The sequence below is a fragment of the Pelecanus crispus genome, chromosome 5 (genome assembly GCF_030463565.1).
Source record: "Pelecanus crispus isolate bPelCri1 chromosome 5, bPelCri1.pri, whole genome shotgun sequence".
Classification (NCBI taxonomy): Eukaryota; Metazoa; Chordata; class Aves; order Pelecaniformes; family Pelecanidae; genus Pelecanus; species Pelecanus crispus.
In genome coordinates, this window is record NC_134647.1 from 66,296,428 (window position 1) to 66,321,249 (window position 24,822).

General features: G+C 59.7%; 1 protein-coding gene across 1 annotated transcript; it reads right to left on the reverse strand.

Moving 5' to 3' along the window:
- Positions 1 to 1,781: 1,781 nt before the first annotated feature.
- Positions 1,782 to 17,354, reverse strand: ACOT11 (acyl-CoA thioesterase 11). Its single transcript, XM_075711051.1, has 17 exons — positions 17,332 to 17,354; positions 12,566 to 12,641; positions 10,837 to 11,038; positions 9,879 to 9,948; positions 6,510 to 6,570; positions 6,198 to 6,299; positions 5,521 to 5,656; positions 5,058 to 5,214; positions 4,594 to 4,713; positions 4,363 to 4,507; positions 3,365 to 3,420; positions 3,169 to 3,235; positions 3,011 to 3,094; positions 2,766 to 2,899; positions 2,240 to 2,371; positions 2,037 to 2,163; positions 1,782 to 1,933 (listed from the first exon to the last, which is right to left on the reverse strand). Exons 1-17 carry the CDS (start codon positions 17,352 to 17,354, stop codon positions 1,787 to 1,789), a joined length of 1,839 nt encoding a protein of 612 aa, XP_075567166.1. The 3' UTR covers positions 1,782 to 1,786.
- Positions 17,355 to 24,822: the final 7,468 nt, after the last annotated feature.

Below are 24,822 nucleotides of genomic sequence, written 5' to 3' on the forward strand. Positions count from 1 at the left end.
CAGGCAGCTCCTTCTGCTTATAAACCGGGTGGGGAGTTTGGGTGGCAAAGGGCCTTTCTAGGGACTGGGTGTTGCAGAGAGGGAGAAAACACCCTGGGTGCCTGAAAAAAGACCCTGTGCTCATTGCTGGTACCCCACAGCCTGATCTTACCCCGAGCACGGCATCACTGTTGCTTGCTCAGGGTTAAGCTCTGCAAAACCCTTGCTCAGGGTTAAGCGCACGTGGGCTTTTCTAGCAAAGGCGAGGGCATGGCTGCCACCCCGGGGGCCGCGTTAAACCTGCCGTGACTGCGGCTCTGCATGCCCAAAGGGCTCATTCCCTTCCCAGCAGGCAGCAAGCCTTTCAAAAACCTTAATGCCATCAGCAAATCTCTGGCTATATGACCCAGGAAAGCCTGGGAGGGGGCTCTCAGCAAGGCCTGTGGCTGAGGGCAGAGGTCCCCTGGGGTGTGACGGATGAGTAGCACTTCCACTGTCACCCGTGCCGCATTTCGGTGGCTTTCCCGGAGCATCTCGGGGAGAAGCAGGTTGGCAGCAAGGTCTTTGCAATGGTCCTAACCCCATCCTCTGCTGCTGCGGACATCTATGGAACAGCTCTGTGCTGCCATCAGAGCAGCTTGCGGGGGTGGAGGGGAAACACCCCTGGAGGCACTCAGGTCATCAGTGCTCCGGGCAATTAGGGATGGCATCGAAGCCTTTGAGGCTCTGGGCTTCAGCATCTGCCTGCAACCACTCTCCACGTCCTCCACAGCCTTGCTCAGACTTAGGGAAACAAGGTTTGGGTTTGTCTTTTTTTTTGCTGAGGCAGTTTGGGGTTTACGGCTCAAGGTGTTGGTGCACCCAATGGGTGGGAACAGAACAAGGGGCAGGCCCCCAGGTCTGTACCAGCCCACGCTGCCCCTGCCGTGCTGGCAATGCCTCTGGGCAGTGCCTAAAAGCCACTCGAGTGGAGCACTTACTGACACCCTCACCTTCCTGCAACGCAGTCCTGCCTCACAGGACCCCCACATCCTCCTGAGCCCCAGGCAGCAGCTTTTGGGGCGGGTGACCCTGAGCAGCCCTGTCCCCCTCCTTGCCTGGGAAATGGCACCTGCCTGAGGTCTGCTGCGGGTGCAGGACCCCCACCCCATGCTTGCCAGCCGGGCAGCTACACAGCGAGCCCCAGAACAGCCATTCACCCAGAGCACATACAGATATTTTTCCCTTTTAATGCACTTTTATTCCCATTCCTTCCACAGCCGCATGTGGTGGGATTTCAGCCCGGCAGGAGCAGGGGCTGTTTTCCAGCCCTGCCCGGGAAGAGGAGCAGCAGCCAGTAGCCACGGGGAGCGGGATGATTTGCCAGCTGCCCCTGCACCGGGAAGGGGTACAGCACCCTCCCCACATCACTGCCCTCTCTCTCCCTTTGCTACCTTGAAGGGAAGCAGTTTCCCTCATAATGAAATGGTAAAAAAAAAAAAAAAAAATCATCTGTTTTAGGAAGACTTTGGATCATATAAAGATTCAAGTAGCATTAAGAGAACTAGAAAACCAAGTCCTGTACATCAGCTTATAAAATTTCTAAATAAAAAAAAAAAAGGAAGAAGAAAAGACATGACATGTCAGTGCAAGGGGTGAGGCAGTGGAGTGATGGCCCTCCACCCCAGCCCCTGGGACCTCGCTCAGGCCAAAGCCTCCCCGGAGAGGCAGGGTCTGGGCCCCGCCATCCCACATCCCCTTCCACCAAAGAGGTGCCCCCTCATCTGTCTGTCCATCTGTCAGCAGGGGTGCCGTGGCTCTAGAGGTCCTACAGCCGCACGATCAGGTCCTCCTTGTTCTTCAGCAGGAACTTCTCGCAGGCTTTGAAGGTGGCACAGAAGTTGGAGGACAGTCCCGCCACGTTGGTGGTGACATAGTTGAGGTACCCTGGTGTAGCCTGGTTGTAGTAAGCCACCTGCGAGGCACAAGAGATGGTTAGTAGGGGCACATGCGGAGGGGGGAGCCTCCCTGATGGGGTGCGGGCAGCACTGCCCCGTGGCACGCCTGCAGCTTCCCACCTTGCTCATCTCCTCTGACTCCGGCCAAATGCAGAAACCAGAGCAGATCGTCTCCCCCCGCGTGAAGCCGGTGCTGGCAGGGTGGGTGGGCAGCGTCACCGACCGAAAGGCCACCACATAGGGGTCCCTGGGGAGGAGAGAGCCCAGTGAGCCGGCACAGCCCGGCTGGCTGGTAGCAGGGGGTCTGGGCCAGGGACAGCTACCCCTTGCTGCAGGGTTTCCGTCGGGATGCCAGGATGACAAAATCCTGTGGCTTGTTCTCATGGCTGAGTGTCTGGCTCACCACGTGGTAGATCATATCGTCGTTATCTACTTGCTGGACGAGCTCGGCACTCCTGCAAGGCGAGAGGGGACCGGTCATGCCAGGAGAGACGGAGACCGGCCACAGGATGGCTGTGCAAGGGACCGAGCCATCCCCCTAAAGGGACTGCCCAGAGAAACCCTGCTGTGGCCCCCAAGCCTGGGGGCGGCATTTACAGCCTGATGCTGTACCCAAAATATGTTGGGGGACCCAAAATGGATGTTTTCTGCAGCAAAGTGCAGCCATCAGCACAGGCGGAGCCAGTGCTCCCAGGGACAGGGATGCACGGTGAAAGGTCTCTAGGAGCAGTCATGGCTCTGAGGCGAAACACTTGCTCCCAGGAAAAAGCCCAAAGCAATGAGCCTTAAATTTAAGGATGTGGGTTTTGGAAAGGGCCGGGTGCTCCCGGGAAGCCCCGCAGCACTCACGCGTAGTGGCTGTCCCACTCAGGCCGGCGCCGCAGGTCAGAGAGCAGGGAGAAGGCTTGACTGGCGGCGATGCAGACCGACATCTCGATGCGGAAGGAGAGGAACTTGTCCTCCTCCAGCGTGTACATCCGCACCTCGGGGAGCACAGGGCACGGGCTGGGACGCATTCACCACTGCCAAGCCCCTGGGCTGCCCACGCTTTGGGGGCAAGAAGCAGCTCAGGGGAAAGGGGCAGGGTTTAGTACCTTTTCCTTTTCTCTGGCGAGCGCCCAGTTCGCTTTGGCCACGAGCGTCTTCAGCGCAGAGACGTTGTTGTAGCTCAGATAAACCTGGGGCAGGGGCAGCACGTCAGGGGCAGGAAGGGGGGGCAGGAGGCAGCGACTCCCGCGGGGCAGTACCCTACCTTGTTGCTTTGGTCCCAGGGCACGGAGAGCGGCACCTCGGTCTGTTTGCAGGAGATGACATATTTTCTGCAGGAAAGGAACAATTTCCCTTATGAAAGGGGGAGACACAACCACCCACAGACTGTCCCTGTACCCCAGTGCCAAGCCCCTCTCTCCTCCCTCCATCCCCCCAACCCACTTGATTTTTCTGCTCACCTGTCCAGCCGAATTTTTTTCCTAGCACTGGCTTCTCTGTACCTCCTCTCTCCATCCTGATAAACAGGAAAAGCACATTAGGTTAATAGGAAAAGGAGCGGGGAAAAAAGACACAGATATCTTTCTGGGAGTGGGCAAAACATTCAACAGTGAAAAGCCCCTGCTCTTGCTGGCTGCCACACGAGCTATGCTGGCAGTGGTGGTTAGTGATTAACTGTGAGCTATTTCCACGTCACTACTGCGTGCTACGATCAAGCAACGGGCACCGGCATATTAGGAAAAAACCCTCACTGTGGTTGCAGAGCTGCAAACAGCCACTGAAACACAAATTGTATCCCCTAGCATTTGCAGACACCCCTTCCTGGGAAATAAACCCCCCCAAAAAGCAGCTTATTTCAAAGAAAGCAGTAGTGCAGTGCTTTAAAGCAGGTGGAGAAGCAGTTTCAGGGAGCCTGGCTCCAGCCATGAGATAGTCTCCCGCAGGGTGGGAGAAGAGTCCTAGTTTTAAGGCATAAAAAAAATCAGGTAGGTGGGCACGGATCAGCCAAGGGGAAGGTGACACCGTCACTCGCTTACGCTACAATGTGCCCCAAGACATGCGGGAGTTTGCTTCGCTGTCGTGCTCGTGTGACAAATTTTCTTAAATATTTGGATCCAAGCAAATTATGGATTAGGATGCTTTGAAAGACAAAAACAACCTAAGAGGTTTGCATTCTTTCCCCTAAATTATAGAAAAGATGAGCTTGAACTTGCAGGCAATATTCTGTTAAGCCTTGCATGGCTAATACATTTCCACCTCTGCATGGGCAAGTGGTTTATTTTATTATTAGTTATACCAAGCAATCCATTTAATTCACTCGCTATCAAGCAATTTCATTTCTATCATCATAAAAATGCATTTGTTTTGCTGTGAATTCGAGAGCCCTTTGGGGCTAAGCAGGATTCCTGGGGGTGCCATGCCACCGTGGCGGGGAGAAGCCAGCCCTGCTCATCCTTACCCCCGGCTCGGGTGCCACCATCGGCAGGGTGCGGGGCTGGCCCTCCTGGTCCAGCACCACAAAGGTCATGAAAGCGCTGTTGATGTGCCTTCGGCTGATGGACATCTCCTGGCCGTACGCCTCGGCGCAGACCCCCACCTCCATGCTGGAGCGGGGAGAGAAGAACGGGTGAGGATGTGGAGAGCTGCCAGTAGGGTGGGATGGGGACCCCCCCCCGCCACCAGCACCCACCTGTTTTTGAAGGCATTGTTGACGATGGCTTTGAGCACCAGGCGGTCCCCTACTTGTGATGGTCCCCGAAAGTGGAACATCTCGATGGTCCGCAGTGTGGGGTGGGCATGGCACAGCCGGCTGGAGGGGACAGGTGTTACCCCCCGGCCGTGGCACCCTGGCAGCCCTGTGCACCCTCCCTGACCCAGCCAGAGCCGAGGAGACCCCTGGATTTCAGCCGCCAAAACCAGCCATGAGAAGGACAATAAGCAGACTGTAGTGAGTGTGAACCCTTCCCTGGGGTCCTCCAGCACCATGCACCTGCAGGACTCCCTGTACAGCATCGCCCGACGGTGATGTGCTGGGGACCATCTCTTTGGAGGGTTCCTACAACCCGGCTGTGGCCCAATCTGGCTGGACGCTGTCCTGGCTGTGTGTCACCTCCAGGCACACCATCCCCCCTCTCCAAATCCCTGTCGGGTCACCTGGCTGCGATGGTGGCCACATTCTCCATCCAGGCCATGATCTGCCCACCGAAGGTGTTGCCCTGATGGTTGGCGTGTGGGGGCAGCACCAGCTCTACGCTCTCCACCCGCGTCTTCTCCGCCGGCACCGCTGTGCTGCCGTCCCGCGTCTCCAGCTCTGCCGTGAGGGGAGAACGGGGTTCATTGTGCTGGCCAGCCAGTGGGACCCCCACTCCTGGCACCCCACCAGCCCTTGCCTCCTCTCCCCATGGCCACCCTCCCACTGCATCAACCCACACACACGTCCTGGCTTGGGGGTCCAGGATGGTGGGGCTGATCCCTACCCCTCCATGGCCAGGGCATTCCCAAACCTCCATGGCATTCACCACTCTTCCCCACCAGCATCCTGCTGAGGAAGGAGGATGTCACCAGTGGGTGTCGGGGCTATTTTGGGGCTGGAAGCCTGGGCTGTGGGACACGGTACCGGTTTCACGGGGGCTGCGGGTGAGGAGGTCCTTGAGGGTGTCCTTGTGGACCAGCCGCATGCGGCGGCGCTCAGCAGCAATGCTGTGCTCTATCTTCTCCTCCTCCGTCTGCGGGGTCAGTGCCTTCAGCTTCACCTGCAAAGGGGACACGGACAGGGTGCACTCCTGCTGCAGGAGAAGGCAGGGCTGCTTCGGGCATCGGCACACGCTCCTATAGCACTGTATATCCCACCATGTGTGTTGGAGCCAGCCACGCTCCTCCTGGGTTATATTATAGCTGCTCACAGAGGGGCCAGAGGGCAAATGGCTCCTATAACTGGATAGGGATCCCTGGGGAGGTGTCATGCAGCAGGGATGGGCACTGATGCTGAGGAGCTGTCCCACAGTGCTGGCGGGGAGGTATGTCCCTGCCCTCCCTGGGCACAGAGGAGGGGACAGCAGCAGTGGGCAGGTGCCCTCCATGCTTAGAGTGGGGCTGAGAGCCTCAGCACCCCACCGTGCACCCCACACACGCGATAAGGGATCACCAACCCGATCGTGTGCAGACAGCCACAAAGCATTGGCACATGCTGTGATGGAAAGCCGGGCCCAGCTCATCTCTCCCTAGAGAGGCCATTTCCTTGCCACCTCTGCACAGGAACCAACCGAGCCCCCACAGCCGCTGGCCACTGCTCACCTTGCTGCCGGTGGGACCCTGTGCCACGAAGGTGGCGTACGCCTTGCAGATGCTGCAGTGCTTCCCGCTGCACAGGTCCTCGTAGCTCACCTGGATGCCCACCTGGGAGAGGGCACAGCAACCCTGAGAGCCAGCTCTGCTCCCTGGGGACCCACATCCCACCAAGCACAGAAGGAGGGGACTGACACATGGGATCAAAGCTGGAAACCGTGGGAGGATTTGGATATTTCGCATTTGGCGGCAGTGAACAGGTGTGCACGGCTGGCGGGGACGGGGTGGGCAGGGGGTGAAGGCGAGGGGTGGCACACCAACCTCCATGCTGGAGTTAAAGGCTCGGTTCACTTTGGCTTTGATGTTGACAACTTGCCCAACGCTGAAAAACAGAAAGAGGAGAAAGCACATGGGGGTTACTGGCGGATGACGGCCCGCAGTTATCCAGCGCACACGCCGGCACCAAGCGACCCCCCGCTGAGGTGCCATGGCATTACAGCTCACCACCCGCTGCGGTAGCGGCTGCCTGGGACAGTAGGGACATGCCGGGATGGCCAGCAGCACAGGGGGACAGCCACCGCCAAAACGTGGGAGCCCACGGGTGTCCAGCCCAGTGGTGAGATGTCACGCCTGAGCATCTGCATCCAAACGGGTCCCCAGCTCTGGGGTGCTGCTGGGACACCTCAGGGGTGCAGAGGTGCCCGAGGCGTGCTTGGCACCCCCCGCTATGTAGGCATGCACGTTCCTGCCAGAGCAAACGGCTCCTCCAGCCTCGCATGCACTGTCCTGCACAACAGGAGCACCCATGGGGCCTCCCCATGGGCCCTCCCCATGGGTCCTTGGCCGGCGGCAGCGGCAGCAGCCCCACAGCTGCAGGCATCTTGACTGCTTCCATCCCGCCTCGTCTCCAGGGCCTCCCAGTGATGGACACCTTGGGATTCTGGGAGATGGCAGGAGGCAGGATCCGGCCAGGAGCATTTTGCACCATCTCTCACATGAAACATCTGCTGGCAGCAAACTGTTGCTCGCAGAAGTCCAGGAGCTCTCCTCTGGGCCTTCAGTAGGCTTCAGAGTAAACACACAGACAGTTTCAGTTCTGCAGCCTAACCTCCTCCAGAGTGGTATGACCAAATGAGCAAATGCAGCTTATTTGCGACACCGACAGCAAACAGAGTCTTTACCAAATGCATTACTAAATCAGGAATATTACTCATCCCCTAAAAGAGACCAATGCTAGAAAACTCAGTGGAAAAATAAACCCTATAACCACCACTGCAGGTTTGCACCATAGAGAGCTCAAAACCAGAAGCAAGGAAGAGTCAGTGTGTGCTTCGGCACTGTAACTTCCCCCTTGCCCCCACGCACGACTTCTGGCTTCAAATGACCGTAATCATCTCAGCTACTCGACATGCTTTGCACGTTGGCTCTGGCTGGAGCAGGGGTGGCATGAGGCTGGGATGGTGCCTCCGGCCATCCCCTGGCACAGATCCCGGGCCCAGCGGCAACCCTGCGCCCGACTCAGCATGCCAAAACATTAGCGGGGTTACATGAGCAGCCTCCGTGCACCTCCCAGGCCGTGCCACATCAGTGGGGTTAATGCTCCCAACTCACGGCAGCGCTGCGTTAGGCCGGCTGCTCTAGGGCTGCAAACGTCCGTACCAGACACCGCTCTTCCCGTCCCGCTGCCCAGGAGGGTTTATATACAGCTCGCTGGTGTGAAAAGAAAAAGCAAGATGGGGGAGAGGGTTAGAGATGAAGGAAGCAGTGGCATGGCGAGGCTGGAGCATGGATGCTCCAGCTGGGTTTGCAGCAAGGGGCGTGCAAGGGCAGGGGTCTGGGCAGGAGCATTGGCAGCCCCAGCTGTCTGTAATACAGCCCCCCAGAAATGCTTTGTCCTCTCTCTCTCCTTATCAAATGGCACAAGCCGGTGCATAAAAGCCACATGAACCCACATGAAATCCTCCCAGGAGGCTGCACTTCTACCTGGCAGCGCTGAGGGATGGGGAGCATCCGATGCCCAGCCAATGAGTTTTTAAGTCAGTGATGTTTTGGGGTTTCCTCTGTGCCCCCCAGCACCCACAGCCCTTCCCTGCCCAAGGGGGTCTCTCTCTTGCGGTGGGAGGGCGGCAGGAAGCACAAACAGCCAGGCAAGGAGGAGAGCAGATGGCAAACACCGCCCAAAGCTCCTCTGCCTTCGAACAGCTCTGTGGGAAATCCCTTGCCAGGCCCCTCGCTAGGAGCATTAAGCTGGACCACAGCAAGCAGGATCTGAGCCAGGAGCAACACAAATTCCCTGACCCCTTGGAGTGGTGCCTGGCTCACCCCCGAGGAGGGGCGAATGCCTTGCAGGGCTTGATTTAATGCTCTGGAGAGGGACTCGGGTCTGTCCTCCAGCTTCCAAAACCCACAGAGAAAAGCCTCCCAGGCAAAGCTGCCCCAGGAGCTGGAGCCACGTGGTGCTGGGCTCAGCACCCGCTGAGCCCGCTCAGTGCAGGGCATTGGCCTGGCGGTGCCACCCAACAGGCACCCCAGCCTCTGCCAGTGGCTTGCCGACCCACCAGCACCGCAGCACCTGATGTGAGATGGAGAAAGGGCGAGTTTAACATTTCCTGAGGATGATGGTGAAACCCAAGAATGAGTCAGACCTCCCAGCACCAAACAAATCAGCCGACATCCTGGGACCCCAGTGCCAGCCCTGGGCACCCACAGCTGGTCTCCGTCCTCGGCAGGCAGACCTGCACAGTGGGGAGCTTCTAGGCAGCATGGATCCTATATGGCACAGCTTGCTTGCCCAGGCCAGCCTTTGGCCAGCAGGTCCCCAGGGGACGGGGATGCCAGAAAAAACCCTCTGACAGCACATGGGCACCTCTGCCATCGGGTCCTGTGGGCACCTTTGTAGGTGCGCCAAAACCCTGCACCAAAACACCCGCAGAGCCCCCTGAGATGGCACCCAGGAGGTGAGCAGACAGGCATCCCCCTGCACTGGGAGGTATGGGGGCTCTGAGAGATGAGTAAAGGCGGGTGGCAGCACCTGGGCTTACCAGGGGTGGTAAGGGAGGAGACCACCTTGGGCATGTAAGACCTACACCTGGTGGGAATACTTATGTTGTCCCCTGCAATGTGGCAGTCCAGGGGCTGCGCGTGTCGGGGTGTCACCTCTGCTGTGGCAGTGCCCAGGGGGATGCCGGGACAAGCCTGGGAGGGGATTTTGGCTGGGCAAAGCTCAGCCTGGTGCATCTCACAAAGCGATGCTCTAGGAGGTCCCACTCCCCCCCAGCGCACGGTGGGTGGGTGAGCTCCACCGCACGCCAGCCACCCACACAGCCACTACAAAGGCACAATTTGCAAGACTTAAGTTTCCCAGAGCACTAAGTGAGAGTTATTTCTTGAACAAAGCCAGGGAGGAGCCGGGATCGGGGGACATACCGGGAAGCCAACCCAGCAGGAGCTCCCCGAGTGACCAGACAGTGGATAAATCAGAGCAGCCAGCCAGCCCTCAGCCCCGTGGTGGACCCGGAGCCTCAGTCCCCAGCTGCCCCACAAAGCTGGCACTGCCACCACATCTCCTCCCCTCCCAAACACGCTGCTCCCTGTCCCAGCTCCGGCCCTGCTCTCCACGTTGCACCTGGCAGATGAGAAAAACCCATCCGCCTCCCCCAGGCATGCCCCACTGGAGAGCAGAGTATTTACCTAATGGTATGCTCAAAATAGATATCATCCATGGAAGCCGTGACGCATGGGCAGCCAGCATGTCTCTCGGCTGGAAAAGAAAAACAAACTGCATCAGCTACCTGCAGCAACATGCCGAGCGTGCGAGGGGCACATGCGCTCCCCCACCCCACAGCTGCTGCCTCGGAGCTGGTGACACTGGTGAAACCCCGTCTGGCGTCCCTTTCCCTGCTCGTGCCCGCCTGCCACGTTTGCAGGGGACAAGAGCAGGGTTTGGGGCTTCTCCACCCCATAGCAGTGTGGGTTTGCAGATGTTTTAAGAGTTTGGAGGGTGTGTTGTAACTAGCAGGCACGCTGCCCTGCTGTTTGCCTTCCCTCGATGCTTTCAGCCACTGCGGCGATGCACAGGCAGCTGATATCATCTCCCTGTACACAGCAAATATTTTAAAGCCGTCTTGCCATTCCATCTTTCCCTTGGGACTCCAGGAACTTCAAACTGCAAAATTGGACTCAGAACCTCATTAAACTGCAATACTACACCCGTTTTCCTTTCCCCGTGCTTGGCGACCCACACTGCTCTTGGCAGGGTGAGCTTCTTGCCGAGTGGAGGAGCTCAGCCCTGTCCGGCAGAGCTCGCCGGCCACTGCCGGGATGCCGAGGACATCACCAGCTCACCATGGGTCTCGCCACGCCCTGTGCACCAGGCAAGGAAAGGGGCAGTGTTTGCGAAGAAGCAGATGTTGATTTTGGTCTGCCCCGAGCAAGCGTTCGTGCTGCAGCGCACGTCTCCTCCCCCTCTCGTCCTGCTCCTGTTTGCTCTTTAATTACTCAGCAAAGTGGCATGATGTGGGTCCCCAGCTGGTGTCAGGGTGCTGGACCGCCAGGCATGCCGCCGATGAGCCAGCTCCTGGGGATGCCACCAGGTCCCTTCCCTCCCGGCCTGACGGGATGTTGGTTTCGGTGGGAGAGGGTGGCTTACCGGAGAGGCAGGCAGCCGTGTCGATCCACTTGAGCAGCTGGCCGGTGCTGAGCTCGCCGCGGTGGTTGGTGTGGCAGGGCAGCACCAGCTGGCTCATCTGCACCTCGGTGGGGTTGCGGGTGGGCGAGGGGCTCGCCATGGCCCCCGGCACCACCTCCTCCCGCTCCCCTGGCTCCTGAGAACGCGGCAGAGAGGTCGAGCCCTGCGGGGGAGGAGAGCTCCATTTACCCAAATGGGAGGAAAATCCCCTGAGAAAACGGTGACCCAAGCAGCCCCCCACCCCACGCAGAGCCAGCAGGACCCGCAGCCCTGCACGGTCCTGGGCACCGCCAAAACCCACCCATCCCTTGCCAAAGATGTGACGCCTGCAGCCGAAAGGAAAAAATCCCTCTAAAAAGAGCTCCATGGGTGATCACTGCAAGTTTCCAGGCCATTTATCACCCAACCCCGCTGCTTCTTCCCGAAAACCATGCAAAACCCCCTCCCAAAGTCAATCAGTTCTCTGGGAAGGCGTTTTGCTCCCCCGACAGCTTCATTTTTAGGGTGCTGCAGCAAAGGGTGGTTTTGCGCTCCCACGGCTTGCACCCAGGGCTGGGCAGGCAGCGATGCTCCACACCTTCCACCAACACCCCGTTTTGCCAAAGAAAACACCGAAAGCAGTTTTTCCTGGCTGATACAAGCAGAGGGAGGGAAAGCATCCTTGGTTTGGGGTTGGTTGCGCAGTTAAATACAGCCCTTATGGGCTTCGCAGTTTGCTGGGCGCAGAGCCGCTCCTGCCTGCCGCCCCGCAGGAGGTGGGTTGGAAGAGAGAGACTGGTATTGCGACTGTGCCGACAAAAAAAATAGCTGATTAGATGTCAAGTGAGCCATGTTACACAAGGGGTGAACTCGGTTAGCCTGGTGAGTAATTGAGGAGACATGAGGAGCCGTCTGGGCTTCGTTACAGCCCTTCCTTCCGCTTTCTGCTCCCACTGTGGCTCCCATTGGCAGCACTTGTTGCGAGAGCCCCATTGCAGCAGCTTCTTTGCCCTTTGGTTTGCCCGGCTTCTTTTAAAGATGGATTTATGCTGAGAATTAAGCTTTCCCGACTACCCCGGGCTCACCGCCTCTCGGAATAGCATTTTTCTCTAGCGGGTCTAACCTCTGTTTCCATAGCTACTGGTACACGACATCCCAGGAACAGCACAAACCTCAGCTTAGCAGAGACGGCGGCGAATGCAGCAAGCCAAGCCTACAGCAAAGGCCCCCCCATCCCGTGGTAAGACGGACCCCCTGGCCGCCGGAGCCCTTCCAGCAAGCTCCAAACCCCTTTGCGAACCTCCCGGGCTGTTTCCCAGCGTGCCGAGGTGCCTGCATGAGTACCATGGAGCTATTTCAGGAAGCCAGCAGGCTCTGGGGCACGAGCCAACAATGCAAAGAGCTCCAAAGCCGCCTGCTGCAAAGTGAGCAGCCAGCCTGGCCGGAGCTCCAGCCGTTCATTTTCCCAGTGCTTGCCGTTTCTAAATTTTAGGGAAAAATCTGGCACCCTGTGGGAACAGCCCTGACCCTACGGTAGCCAGCAAGAGGCCGGGGATGCTGATGGGGAACGCGTGGGGCGCGGATGGAGCCAGAGCTGGTGCGGGGCTGGGAGCAGCTCCAGGCACGGGGTGGCATCTGCCTGGCACAGCCTTGGTTAGTAGCCAGCGGCACGATGGGGAGCCCCGGTGTTAGTTGCACGGCATGGGGGTACCTGGAGGCCATTGCAACAGAAGCTCAAGATCTCTTCAGGGGCTACAATATTCCCCTTGACCATTTTTAAGAGACACCTGGAAAGGAGAACAGTGGCTCTGGTTACAGCAGGACCAGCAGAGCCGGGGGTGGAGGGCGCCCGCGGCTGTCCCCTGGCAGGGACGAGGCAGTGTGCGTGGTGGGTGCCGCAGAGCTGCCGTCTGCCGTGGCCGCTTGCAAGGCAGGTTGTCACACCCTGCCCCTGTGCCCCACGCTGACGTCTCTCCCCTTGCCAGCACCTATCAGGGTGGCTGCCGGAGCCGAAACACAGAAGGGCAGACCTGGGGCTGGCGCCTGCCATTCCTCAGGGGTCAGGTCCAGTGCCCGCCAGCTGTGATGGAAAGGCTCCCCAGCTATTTTGGCGTGCTGGACCAAGCCCAGGGCGCAGTGCCGTGGCCCATCCCTCAGTCAGTGACACTGCGTCAATACTTTCCATGTTGCTACATGTGACAGAGGGCTGTATCTTGCAGATCGCCCGGCTGGCGTGGTGACACTGTCACGGTCACAAGACAGCCGGGATCATATTTTTGGCAGCAGGCAGGACTCACGCCGCACGCGGGTGGTACCGGGGGCAGCAAATGGGAAGCGCCTGTCACCGGCAACGCCACTATGCCCTGCACCAGCCCCTCTGCCTGCAAAGCCCTGGCATCCAAGGGCATCGTGTGCCCTTGGGTGCCTGCGGGCTCCCCGGCCCCATGCACTGCAGCCAGGTCCTGGCTGGACACGGTGGCGGCATTGCAAGGAAAGGCAGCGTGGGAGCTGCAGCAAAATCAAGTGGAAGAGACTTTATATTTGCAGTTTGCTTTTAAACACAACACCCACAGGTCCTTGGCGTGCCCTCAGCTGTCCCAGTAAACATCCTGCTCCCGCGCGCGTCTAGCTGGGCTGCTGGAGGCGGCAGCTCCTTCCCCAAGGTGCGGGACTGACCGATTTTGGCATGGGAACAAAAAAGCGGAAGCTGCAGATTTGCCTCATGCACCGTCAGCAGGAGCCGGCGTTGGGGCACCGCACGGCACGCACCCATTGTGGTCAGCACGAAATGAGGGTTCCCAGAGCACCAATGGATGCAAGTGGCACTGCTGAGCCTTTCCAAGCCTCCCACCCCTGCCTCAGCGGCACCGGGCTTTGCTTTCCCAAGCCCCACAACTTCTCCGGGCTTGCTGTTGAGGCTTGGGGGCTTGCTTACGGCGCACCCACCCCTGCAAGACCCTGGTGCAAGAGATAATCTCCCCTTTAGCAAGCTCTGTTTGCTCCCCAGGTTTGCTTTATTGCAGGCACAAGGCAGTGGCAGTGGCCGAGGGTGGCCCCATCACACCCTACGGCCGTAGCAGCCAATGCCAGAGGGCACGTGGCTGAGGCCATGCCTTGGAAACCCAAACCTGCTCCTGGCTCTGCAGTTGTGTCACCTTGTCCCCTGGGTGGGGTTAGCAGGAGGAGTTAAAAAAAGAGCTGTCTGGTTTGCATCCATCTTTCCCCCACTATTTCCAAGGCAGCCCCAGCCCACGCTCCCATCCTGGAGCGCAGGGCTCTGCCTAGGGAAGGGGAGCACCCCGGCCATGCATTGCAAATGCACTCCAGAGGTGCAGAACCATTCCGCTGGTGGGTATTTATAGAGTATTCGGTTATCAAAACTAAGCGAGCAAGTGTCTGTCCTCATTAAAATCTTCAGCCTCACTCAACTGTCACATTTTTAAAGCTGTTGACTGATGCAGCCCTCAGGTCACCATGGCAACGGGATGCAGTACCCAGGCAATGATGCTCTTACTCTGTCACCCCTCGAGTGACCCACTTCTACCCAAAAAAAAAAAAAAGTTTGCATTAGAAAAAAAAACCTTCCAGCAGAATATTTTTCTTGCCTCCTGCCACACTTGCTTCCTGCACTGCTGAAGGTGTAAGAAGCCCGCAGAGCAAACCAGGGGGGCAGCACGGGGGAGGAGACACCCCAATGGCTCTGCAAATATGGGGGAGAGGGACCCCGCAGCACCCCATTTTTTGCCCATATCTCAGGAAGGGGTGTCCCACAGTGCCAAAGCACCCACAAGCTCCAGGGAAGGTCTCTGCTGCTGAATTGGGTGCTGGCCTCTTGGAAAATCACCAGGGGACCATCAGCCTGGGGGACCATCAGCCCGGGGAAGCCTCCATTGCAAAACCCCCTTGGGTCCCACAGCCCCTGAGACACTGCCAGGTGGGGATGCAGGAGAGCAGTTGTTCCCTCAAATCCTTGAGCCCGCTGGAAGCGGGGTGTTTGGTTTAGCCATCCCCAAGCAACGGATGGGAGGGACGGGTGAGGGTAAAGTAGGGGTGGGAGTCCCAGGTGCTGGGCCACGGGGGGCTCTGGGCAGAGGCGGGCAGCCCCATGCCTCGAGCTGCCCCTGCCTGCCCTCCAGAGCTCTGCCAGCGCCCCACCGCCACCTCCTGAACGCCTAAACCCCGTTTTCCCTCCCCTGGCGCCGGTCTCCTACCCCCAACTCAGCCCCTCAGCGCATCCTTACACCTCCCTGGGAATATTTAAAGAAAAAAGGGGGGGTGAGGGGGGAGGAAAGTGGCGACAATGAAGTTCTCATGGGGGATTATTGGTGTATAATTGAGCAATATCCATGGTAACAAGCAAATCTGCACGCGTTAAAAAATTAACCTGACCTACTTTGGGAAATTCTGCCATCTCAACAGGGCAGCGAGGGCTCTTCTTCCCCCGAGACCTGGCCCACCAGTCCCACTGCCAGCAGCAGCAAAGTCCCGGTGCTCCTGGGGACCGGATGGGCAGGTCCTGTACAAGGGGAGATGTCCCCTCCAGTGGGACCCCCACCGGCAAGCGGTGGTGGAGATGTCCAGCCTGGCTCAGCTCCATCACCCCATACTTGTGGGGATGGAGCGGGGTCCCCAGGACAAGACTCGCAGCGCTTGCTCAGGTGTCGGGTATGGGGTGCCGGCTCCTTTGCGGGGCCACCAGGATGGTGGTCCCTCTGGGACGAGAGGGACCAAAGCGCCGGGTCACAGCACAGTGAGGAGACGCGGCAGCTCCCTGTGGCAGGTCTCGGCAGGATCCCAGGAGGGCAGCCGGCCCAGAAGAAAGGCCAGGGTGCCCTGTGAGTAGTATTTTTGGGACCACACGTCATTCTTTCCCTAGGGTTTCATAGAGCAAAGCAAGGCATGGGGCCAGGAAAGTGCAAACCGAGGGCCAAAGGCAGCGGCAAGCCACGAGGACGGAAACCTTCACAAGGGGCCACAGGTTTTACATCTGCTGTTGCCAGAAACCTTCACTCGGAGCAAGTGCAGCAGGGACCCCTCCAGTCCCCTCACATCCCTCTCCACCACTCAATTCAACGCCAGGTGAAGCATCCCCAGCCCTGGCTGTGCCTGCAGCTCCCAGCCCCATCTGTGCCCCTGCCCAGCCACTCTCTGCAACTCCCAGGAGGCTCCCAGGAAGGTTGGGACCAGTTTGCCAGCACAGGGGCAAAGTCCTCCCAGGGAGAGTCCTGGGGGACAAAGGTCCCCTGGCACTGCTTCCTCGAGCCCAGGGGGAGAGCGAAGCCACACATCACCCTGTTACGGCTGCAAACACCGCCGGGGCCAAAATTCACAAGCACAGGGATATCCAACAGCATCGCCCAGCCCCAGCACCATTGCCCTGACGCCTGCAGCTTCCCTGGGGAGGAGACTATAGTAGCATCGAGACCACCACAGTTGAGAACCACCACAGTTGAGACAACCACAGTCATTCCCACCAAATTGGAGACCACCATAGTGGAGATTGCTGCAGTCAAGACCACCATGGTTGAGACCGGCAGGGTGGAGACCACCACAGTGGAGACCATGATGGTGCAGTGGTCTCCACCCTGGCGGTCTCAGCTGCGGTGATCTCAACTGTGGTGACCGCCACGGTTGAAAACACCGGGGTGGAGACCACCAAGGTGGACACCATGGTGGTGCAGTGGTCTCCACCCTAGTGGCCTCCATCCTGGTGGTCTCGACCTGGGTGATGCCCGGTGGTCTCGACCCACTCGCCTGGGTGATGCCTTCTAGCCCTTGGCATCTGCAGCGAGCCGTGCCATAGCTCCATCATGGTCAGCACCAGCAGCTCACCAAGGGGGACGTGGAACCCTCCAGCTCTCACCACGGTCGAGACCACCAGGGTGGAGACCACCACAGCATCATGCCACCCACCCCATCTGGCCACCCCTGCTGCCCCAGCCAGCCCCAGCGCATCCCTCTGCCCTCCCTATGATGCCGGCATTCCCAGCAGCCCTGTGCCCACACTTCTCAAACATCTGCCCCCTCTTTTAAGTGAAAAAAGGCTGATTCAAGCCAACACCCCCCCCCTCCGCCCCCGGCATCTCTGCTGGCACATCCAGAAAGCCCCGGGGGGCGGGGGGGTGATGTTGCCAGCTCTCACCCACTGCCCCCATCGCAGCCGGAGGGTGCCACGTCCCCCTTGGTGAGCCGCCGGTGCCGACCATGATGGAGCTGCGGCCACGGCTCGCTGCAAATGCCAAGGGCCAGAGGGCATCACCCGGGCGAGGAGGGGGCACAAGGAGCTTTCACCCCACATCCTCCCCCTGGCAGAGCCGCCCAGCGCCAGTGCAAGCCAGGACAAGCCACCGCTCCACCACCAGCCGTGGAAGTCTCCGCAGCAGTGCCGGGCGCTGGGTCCTGCTCGCCCAGCCCTGGGGTCCCCCCTCCTTGTCCCCATCATCCCCAGCCCCCCCCCCCCCCCCCCCCGGCCCTCACCTCAGCCAGAAGAAGCTGAGCATTTGCGGGCGGCGGCGAGGCGACGGCTGGCTCGGAGGAGAAGCGTCCGGACACCTGCGCGCGCGGCCGGCTCCGGCGCGGGCGTCAAGGCCAGGGCTGGCGCAGGGCCCTGGGATGGGGCCAGCGCACACCCCCTGCTTCCTTAAATATAGTCACGCATAACTTTTCTTAAGGTAGCGCTTGGCAAATATGCTCTTGTCTGAAAAATGGCCGGTGCTCCGGAGGTTTGCACGTCGGCCAACGCTCCGCGGCAGGAGCGAATGTGCCAGGCCGGTGGCAGAGCCCAGGAGCGCGGCGGGCGGCATCGGCACGCTGCCAAGAGCTCTGCGGAGCACGATGCTGCCGGCTTCCTTCCATCTCTCCCAAGCGAGCAGCTCCTGAGATGGGCTCCTGCGTCCCCTTCCCAGCCCCACGCATCACCCCCTCTTCTCCCCCATCACCCCAGCGCGGGGCACAGGGGTGCCCGGCTGCCTCCCCTACCCCGCTCAGTACCGACGGCACCAGCAGCACCAGGCTCTTCCCCCGCCAGTTAAACCTGCCTGAAAATATTTGGGTTTTCCCCAGAGCCCCAGGCGCTGACGCCAGGCTCGCTGGCCAGGAAAGCCTCCGCAAAATTCTCCGGCGCCACTCCAGTCCGCACAGCCACTCCCTGGCCCTGCTGCATTTGAAGCACCTCTAACAGGGCTTATAATAAAAGCCTTTTTTTTTTTTATAACAAGGAAATAAAATGCAAATTGCCGTATCACCACCTTAACAATACAGCCTATCTTTTTTTGGGGGGGGATGTTGTTGTATTTGTATTTTATTTACACACTTTTAGAAGTGAATCTTGGTAATCCACGTGCAAGAGTTTGATCAAAGCTCCTCACAGGCACAGGCAGCACAAGTGTTGCCGTTGGAAATGTAGCGGTGAAATAATTAAACAAATTCAACAGGAAATAAGGCCTCACTTTTTTGGTAAATAAGAATAACGAAGCTCTGGAACAGAGCAAACGCTCGTGGTGGGCCTCAGCGACCCAAAGTTTAGGCTGAACATGGGAAACGCTCATCAAAATTCTAGACCCGGGTGTCGGTGAGGTGGGACAGCTTGCTACTTCTGCAAAGGCTGGGCTGGGCAGGGACGGAGCTGGTGGCCCAGCCGGGGGCGATGCTCGCCCACCGAGGGTTAGGAGCCTTTGGGGGATGGAGGAGGCAGCGCCGCACCGGCTGATCGATCCGAGCACCGTGGTGCGAGATTCCCTCCGGAAGGAGATCGTTGCCCTGCTTTGACCGAGGACTTTAACCCCACTGAGTATTCGCTGCTCAGCTGCTAGCATAAAATCTGCAATTCTTCATCGGCTTTCTGAGAGTAGGGAGGGGGCATCCTCTCTGCTCTCCCCCCACAACCTCTTCCATGCCTTACAGGCAACTTTGCACGCGCAGATGTGATTAACTCCAATCATTTCAGAAAAGAACATTTCCTTCAAAACATTTTCCTTTTTTGGGACAGCAAATAAGATTATTTTTCACCAAGATGGTTTTCTACCCACTTGCAGCAGCCCAGGTGCCCTGTGAGCCAGATTGCAACAAGCATCCTCCAGCAGATCTCCCCACCTTTAGCACGGAGGCCCCTCTCCAGGAAGCTCATCAGGGATCTCTCCTCCCTCCTTAGGACTGTTTGTTTCTGCAATCAGTGATTACCATCAAGAGGTTTGCTGGATGCAGGGAAAATTATTCTTCCTCCCGCTCCACGTTGGAGGGAGCAGCACAATTAGAAACACTTTAGATGCTTGACCCGCGCTCAAGCCTCCAAACAAAAGTTGCAAGGAGAGGGTTGATGTTTTCCAGGCCCAATTAGCATAATGCTGCAATTACGGCTTGCGGCGGCCGTATTCCCCCAGCTCTCGCGCTGCCTGCATCCCTTCACCCTGGTGTGCCCGCACACCCGGCGAGCGCGTGCCCGGCCCCAGCCGCCCAGCGAGCGCACGCAGGCGCCAGCTTCTTCCTTCCGATCCATCGCCATATGCCCGTCTTTTACAGTTCTTTGGTGCATGATGCTCAGAGAGTGGATAATTAGCTAAATGAATTAATTGACATTCATACTTGTAATTAGCAACTAGTTACAAGCAGCTATTCTCCTTGGGACAACTAAAATTTCTTGGGGACTGGTGTTAAAATACTGGAAAATTGTTAAGAGTAAATAACGAGGGCTGTGCATAGCATGCGCTCATGGCGCCCGTTTTTTTCCCTCGGCCGTAAAAGCTGCCGCACCATAAACAAGCCCGTGCAAAAGCAAAGCAGGCTGTGAAACGTGTTGGAAACCCCGCTGCTGCTCAGGAGGAGGAGAAGTTTCCAGCTTCGGATGAAATCGTGGCCAGATGGGCGGCCTCCAGCCGGCAGCTCCCGCCGGCTCTCCAGCTAACCCTTTCCGCCCCCGGTTACCACAGAGTTTGCACTGAGGCCCCAGCAATGGAGGCTGCTCGTGCAAAGCAATGGGAATTGGATGTCGTGAGTGTTAATTAAACCATTAATTACTGCTGAGCAAAAAAAAAAAGTGACCTATTGGTTTCACCGCTTCTTGGAGTAGTCAGAAGGATAAATTGCTCACGGGCTCAGCAGCAGGAGAAAGGGGCTGCAGCGCAAGTCAGATCTTTGCTGAAATGTAGGTTTTCTCAGCTATTAAGGGGACGGCGGTGAGCGCCGACGCAGGACCTGCGCAGCTGCAGCTGACCCCCCCAGCAGCCCTGCGAGGCCAGAAGTGAGACCCGCACCAGGGACGGGGCTGGTGGAGACCGAGCCAAGCAGCCAGGAGTGACAGCCCCAGCCCTCGACTTGCTGCTGGGGGGACACCACGATGCCAGGGGCTTGGAGATGCTTTCAGGGTGCCCCAGGCTTCTCCATGTACCCCAGCAAGGACCCTGCTCCCCACCATGGGGTGCACCCCTCACCCGCAAGCCCCCAGCCATGCAGCCACCCACGCTCAGCACCCACAGCATCCGGAGGCAGGGCCCCCCCCCGAGGGTTTGCGCAGGCGATCCCACGCCCCCAGCAGTAGCAGGGGTAGGAGGCTGGTGCTCGAGGCACCCCGGCCTCTCGGGGGGCCAAGCATGTCTCCCTCTGCAGGATGATGGTGTGGTACCCAAGGTTGGGCTGCAGGTCTCTTCTCCCTGGGAAATGCCCCCCAAAACCTGGGTGCAATGTGAAGGAGGGAGGGCAGCATAGCAGGCACTGCTATGCTACCGGCTCATGGAAAAGGGGAAAAAAAATTACACTAATGCACCAGCTTAATAAATCAAATCCTCGTGCTGTCTTGCTGCATCAGGAGCTGTTGCAACACCGGGGATGAGAGCCACGCCGCGGCCGCACTGCCCACCCAGGACGGGGATCCTGCGTCCCCCCCGAGCAGGGGAGAATGACCCCTCCCTGGCCGCGTGGGGACAGGCACGGGGGGTCCTCTGCCCCGAACTACCCTCCCACCCCGACGGCCGCTGCTACCCCACGGTGACTGCAGCAGCACCCGCTGCAGGACGGGGCGATGGGATGGGGTGATAGGATGGGGTGACGGCACCCCATGAGCTGGGGTCTCCCTCAGAGAGGGGCTCTCCCCCTGCTCCTGGCATGGGATCAGGGCCACATCGCTCTGCCAGGAGTCCTGTTCTTGGCTCCTCTGAGCTGTCAAAGCTCTAGATTTCCCTGGCAGCACTTGGAGTTTAAAGGCAGGGGAAAAGGGAAAAAAAAAAAAAGCAAGAGCTCAGAAGTAAGGCAGTTGAAAAGGCTGGGCCAAGGAGCTGTCACGCCACCCTTTCAGCTATTACACACAGCTATTACAGAACAGTAAGTTCTCAAACACACAGGCTGCACAAGATAGCAGGAAGGCTAATTTTTCTTTAGCTGCAGGCAAAAAAATTCAATTACAAGGTAACCTATTTTTCAACTCCTCCATTGGTATTTACTTAATTTCCTAAGGCCGGCTCGCCTGCCCCGCAACGGAGAGGAGGGAGGCCATGTGCCGTCAGGCTAAGCCGGGCTCTGGCTCGCTGCGGGGTTTATTTTGGTTTTAATTCAAATGTTAAAGCCCAGAGCAAGCTTGGTTTGTTTGAACGCTGGTCAGCAAACGGGATGGCATGTGACACGGGGCACCAGTGCAGCATCTGGCCGTGACGGGGATGGGGAGCACCAGGGGGAAAGGCCAGCGGGAAGCAGGACCTTCTAGAGAAGGTTTGGGAGGTGCCAAGGAACAGGCCTGCTGCTGGTGGCCTGTGTGGGCAAGGACTGCCCAGGGGGTGCATGAGGACAGGGACAGCCCCGGGGGTCCACGAGGGCAGGAAGAGTCCCAGGGGGGTCCTAAGGACAGGGACTCCCAGGGGGGTTCCTAAGGACAGGGACTCCCAGGGGTACATGGGGACAGGGACGGCCCGAGGGGATCTGCGGGGACAGGGATACCCAGGGGGTACGTGAGGACAGGGATGGGCCTGGGTGTCCCCGAGAACAGGGCCACCCCAGCTGTTCATGGACTCTGGGACATCCTGGGGGGGTACATGGGCACAGGACGCCCCTGGGGGGGCACACGGGCACGGGACCGCGGGGGTGCACGGGGCCAGGGACACCCCCGGGAGGGCACACGGGCACGGGACCCCGGGGGTGCACGGGGCCAGGGACACCCCGGGGGGGGCACACGGGCACGGGACCCCGGGAGTGCATGGGGTCGGGGGCACTCCCGTGGGGGGTACACGGGCACGGGACCCCGGGGGTGCACGGGGCCAGGGACACCCCCGGGGGGGCACACGGGCATGGGACCCCGGGGGTGCACGGGGCCAGGGACACCCCAGGGGGGGCACACGGGCACGGGACCCCGGGAGTGCATGGGGTCGGGGGCACTCCCGTGGGGGGTACACGGGCACGGAACAGCCGTGGGCACACGGGCACAGGACCCCGGGGGCACACGGGCACGGGACCCCGGGGGTGCACGGGGCCAGGGACACCCCGGGGGGGGCACACGGGCACGGGACACCCGTGGGCACAGGGGCACCGCACCCCGGGGGGTCCGTGCGGTACCGGCGCCGCCGCGCGCCGCCAGGGGGCGCCGTTGCTCCGAGCGGCCGCGCTGCGCCCCCCGCTCCCGCTCCCCCCCGCGCTGTGCCCGCCCCGCCCCGCCCCGCCCGGGCGCACAGGCGCGGCCTTCCGGCGGCTGCGGCCCGCCCGCCGACGGGGCCGCGGCCGGGGGCGGGGGCGGGCGCGGGGGGACGGAGCCCTCCGGCACCCCCGGCTCCCCCGGGCCCCTGCGGGGGGGAGGGGGGAGGAGAGGAGGAGGGGGCGGGGCGGGGCGAGGGCTCCGCCAATCAGCGCGCGGCGGTTTCAAGAGGCCCCTTCCGCGCCCCGCCCCGCCCCGCTGCGCTGCTCCGCGGGGGGGGCGGCCCGGGGGGGGGCACAGCCCGGCCCGCCAGCCCCCAAACAGCCCCCAAACAGCCCCCAAACAGCCCCCTGCCCCGCTGCCCGCCCTGCCTGCCCTGCCCGCCCTCCTGCCCGTGCTGCCCACGCCAGCAGGCCCCGGCGCCAGCCCAGCGCGGGGGGGGGGGGGAAGGGAAGTGCAGCATAACCCGAGGGAGTGCGCTCCCACGCGTGACCGTGCCCGGGGCCGTGGGGGCTTCGGGTGCAGGCAGCGCAGGCCTTCGCTTCTGCTTTCTCCTGCACGCCGGGCTGGGGTGGCACTCGCCCCTTGCTTATGACGGGGACATCCCCTAGCCCTTTGCAAATAATGTTATTAATTATGCTATTTAATTAATTATGCACATACAGCATCTACCAGCAGATCGCTGCTACCGTCTTCCTGAGTAAAAAGCCTTTCACTGGCTGGGTTTTTGCAAGCCCGCAGCCGAGGAGCCGGTGTTGGGGAAGGCCTTGAACTCCACGCCGGCCAAGGAGCCGGTTACGGCACCGGTGATGTTTCGGCATCGCCGCTAACGCACGCCGGCCTCCCTCCAACCGCCGGCGCAGCTGCGCGGGTAAACAGGAAACCCGAACACCACCGCTCCCGCGGGACCCAGAAACCCCAACCCAAGGCGTTCAAATGACTCCTTCCGAAAAATATCCGGGGTGAGGGGCCAGGGTGGGAGAGGAGGTGGGTGGCAGCACCCACCACCGCCGCCGCCTGCCTGCCTGCGCCGAGTTCATTTGAATGCGAGCCATGCAGAGCGCTTGCCACTGCCACTGAGGTGTGGAAATCTCGCCCAGCCGAGGAGGGGTTTCTTCTTGCTAGCTGGTCTGGGGAAAAAAAAGCCTTATTAGAAGATAGGGAAATTCTGGTAGGTCTCGGTAGCAAATGGTAGGTCCTCGGTAGCAAACCCAAATCCGGCCCCTCTCAATGGCTGCTTTGCACTCCAGGAAGGCTGTGAAATGGAGGAGTTATTTTTGGGGGGGGTACAGGGAGCGTGTAGTGCCCCGGTCTGCCGGGAGCCCATTGCCCGTCCTCCCCATCAGCATCTCTGGCATCATCAGCAGTCGTCATGCCCCAGGGTTTGGCTTTCCCATGGGAAAAGGGAATACTGGGCTGGCAGCAACCTGGAAATCTATAGTTTGGTTAAAATTAAAATTCAAAATCCAAACAGGCTCCTGCTGCCAGAGCGCTGCCGGCAGTGGTAGCAGTGCTTGGTGGGTGGACGGTCCCAGGGACGGGCTGAGGCACAGCGTGCCGTGCGGGAATGCAGCCTGCACAGGTCCGTGCCCGGCCAGGACGGCAGCGGTGCCCATCCGCAGCAACACGCTGCCCGTACGCCGGCTGCCGGTAAGGGCCACATCGCTTCAGGAGCTCACGGGGCCGTTATAGCTTAACATTAGCTATTGAATAGACCCATGCACCTTTGCAAGTGCAGGGCAAAACTAAGGATGGATTTTTTAAAAATGTATTTATTTTTACAAGTGGTGTTCCAGCCAAATAGTCCCAGTGCATTGACAAGCACAGGCATCCTCCCAGGCGCTGGGCACCCTCAACAGCCCCAGCTAGGAGCCAGCAGGCAGCGATGGACCGACAGTTTGGGGAAGGAGCTGGGAGAAGAGGACCTGGTCTAGGAGCTCAGGAAAGGCCAACTAACCACCCAAGCTTGGGAGCATTTTGGTATCGTCACAAGCCCCGGCAGCAGGGGCTGAGGGCTCCTTTCTGCTCCCGGGCAGCAGGGCCTGGGTGCGGGGATGTCACCAGCCCAGGCCAGAGGCAATAAAGCTCCTGGAGTGATGCAGCAAAACAGGCTGGAGTTGCATGTCGAAATAAATCATCCATGGAGGCAAGGCAGAGAGGAGGAGGTTTTCTGCTCTCGCGCCTCCCTGCATCTAACAAAGCCTCAGAAACCCCAGGCGGGCAGTGAGAGCCGGGGTAGGGTACGGCCACCCCATGGCCCCAGCTGCCCCAGAGCGGAGCTGGTCCTGGCCGGGCACTCTGATGCTCCGGCTCTCCGGGGAGCTGGTTTTCCATCCCTTCCCAGCTCCCTTGGCTTCACC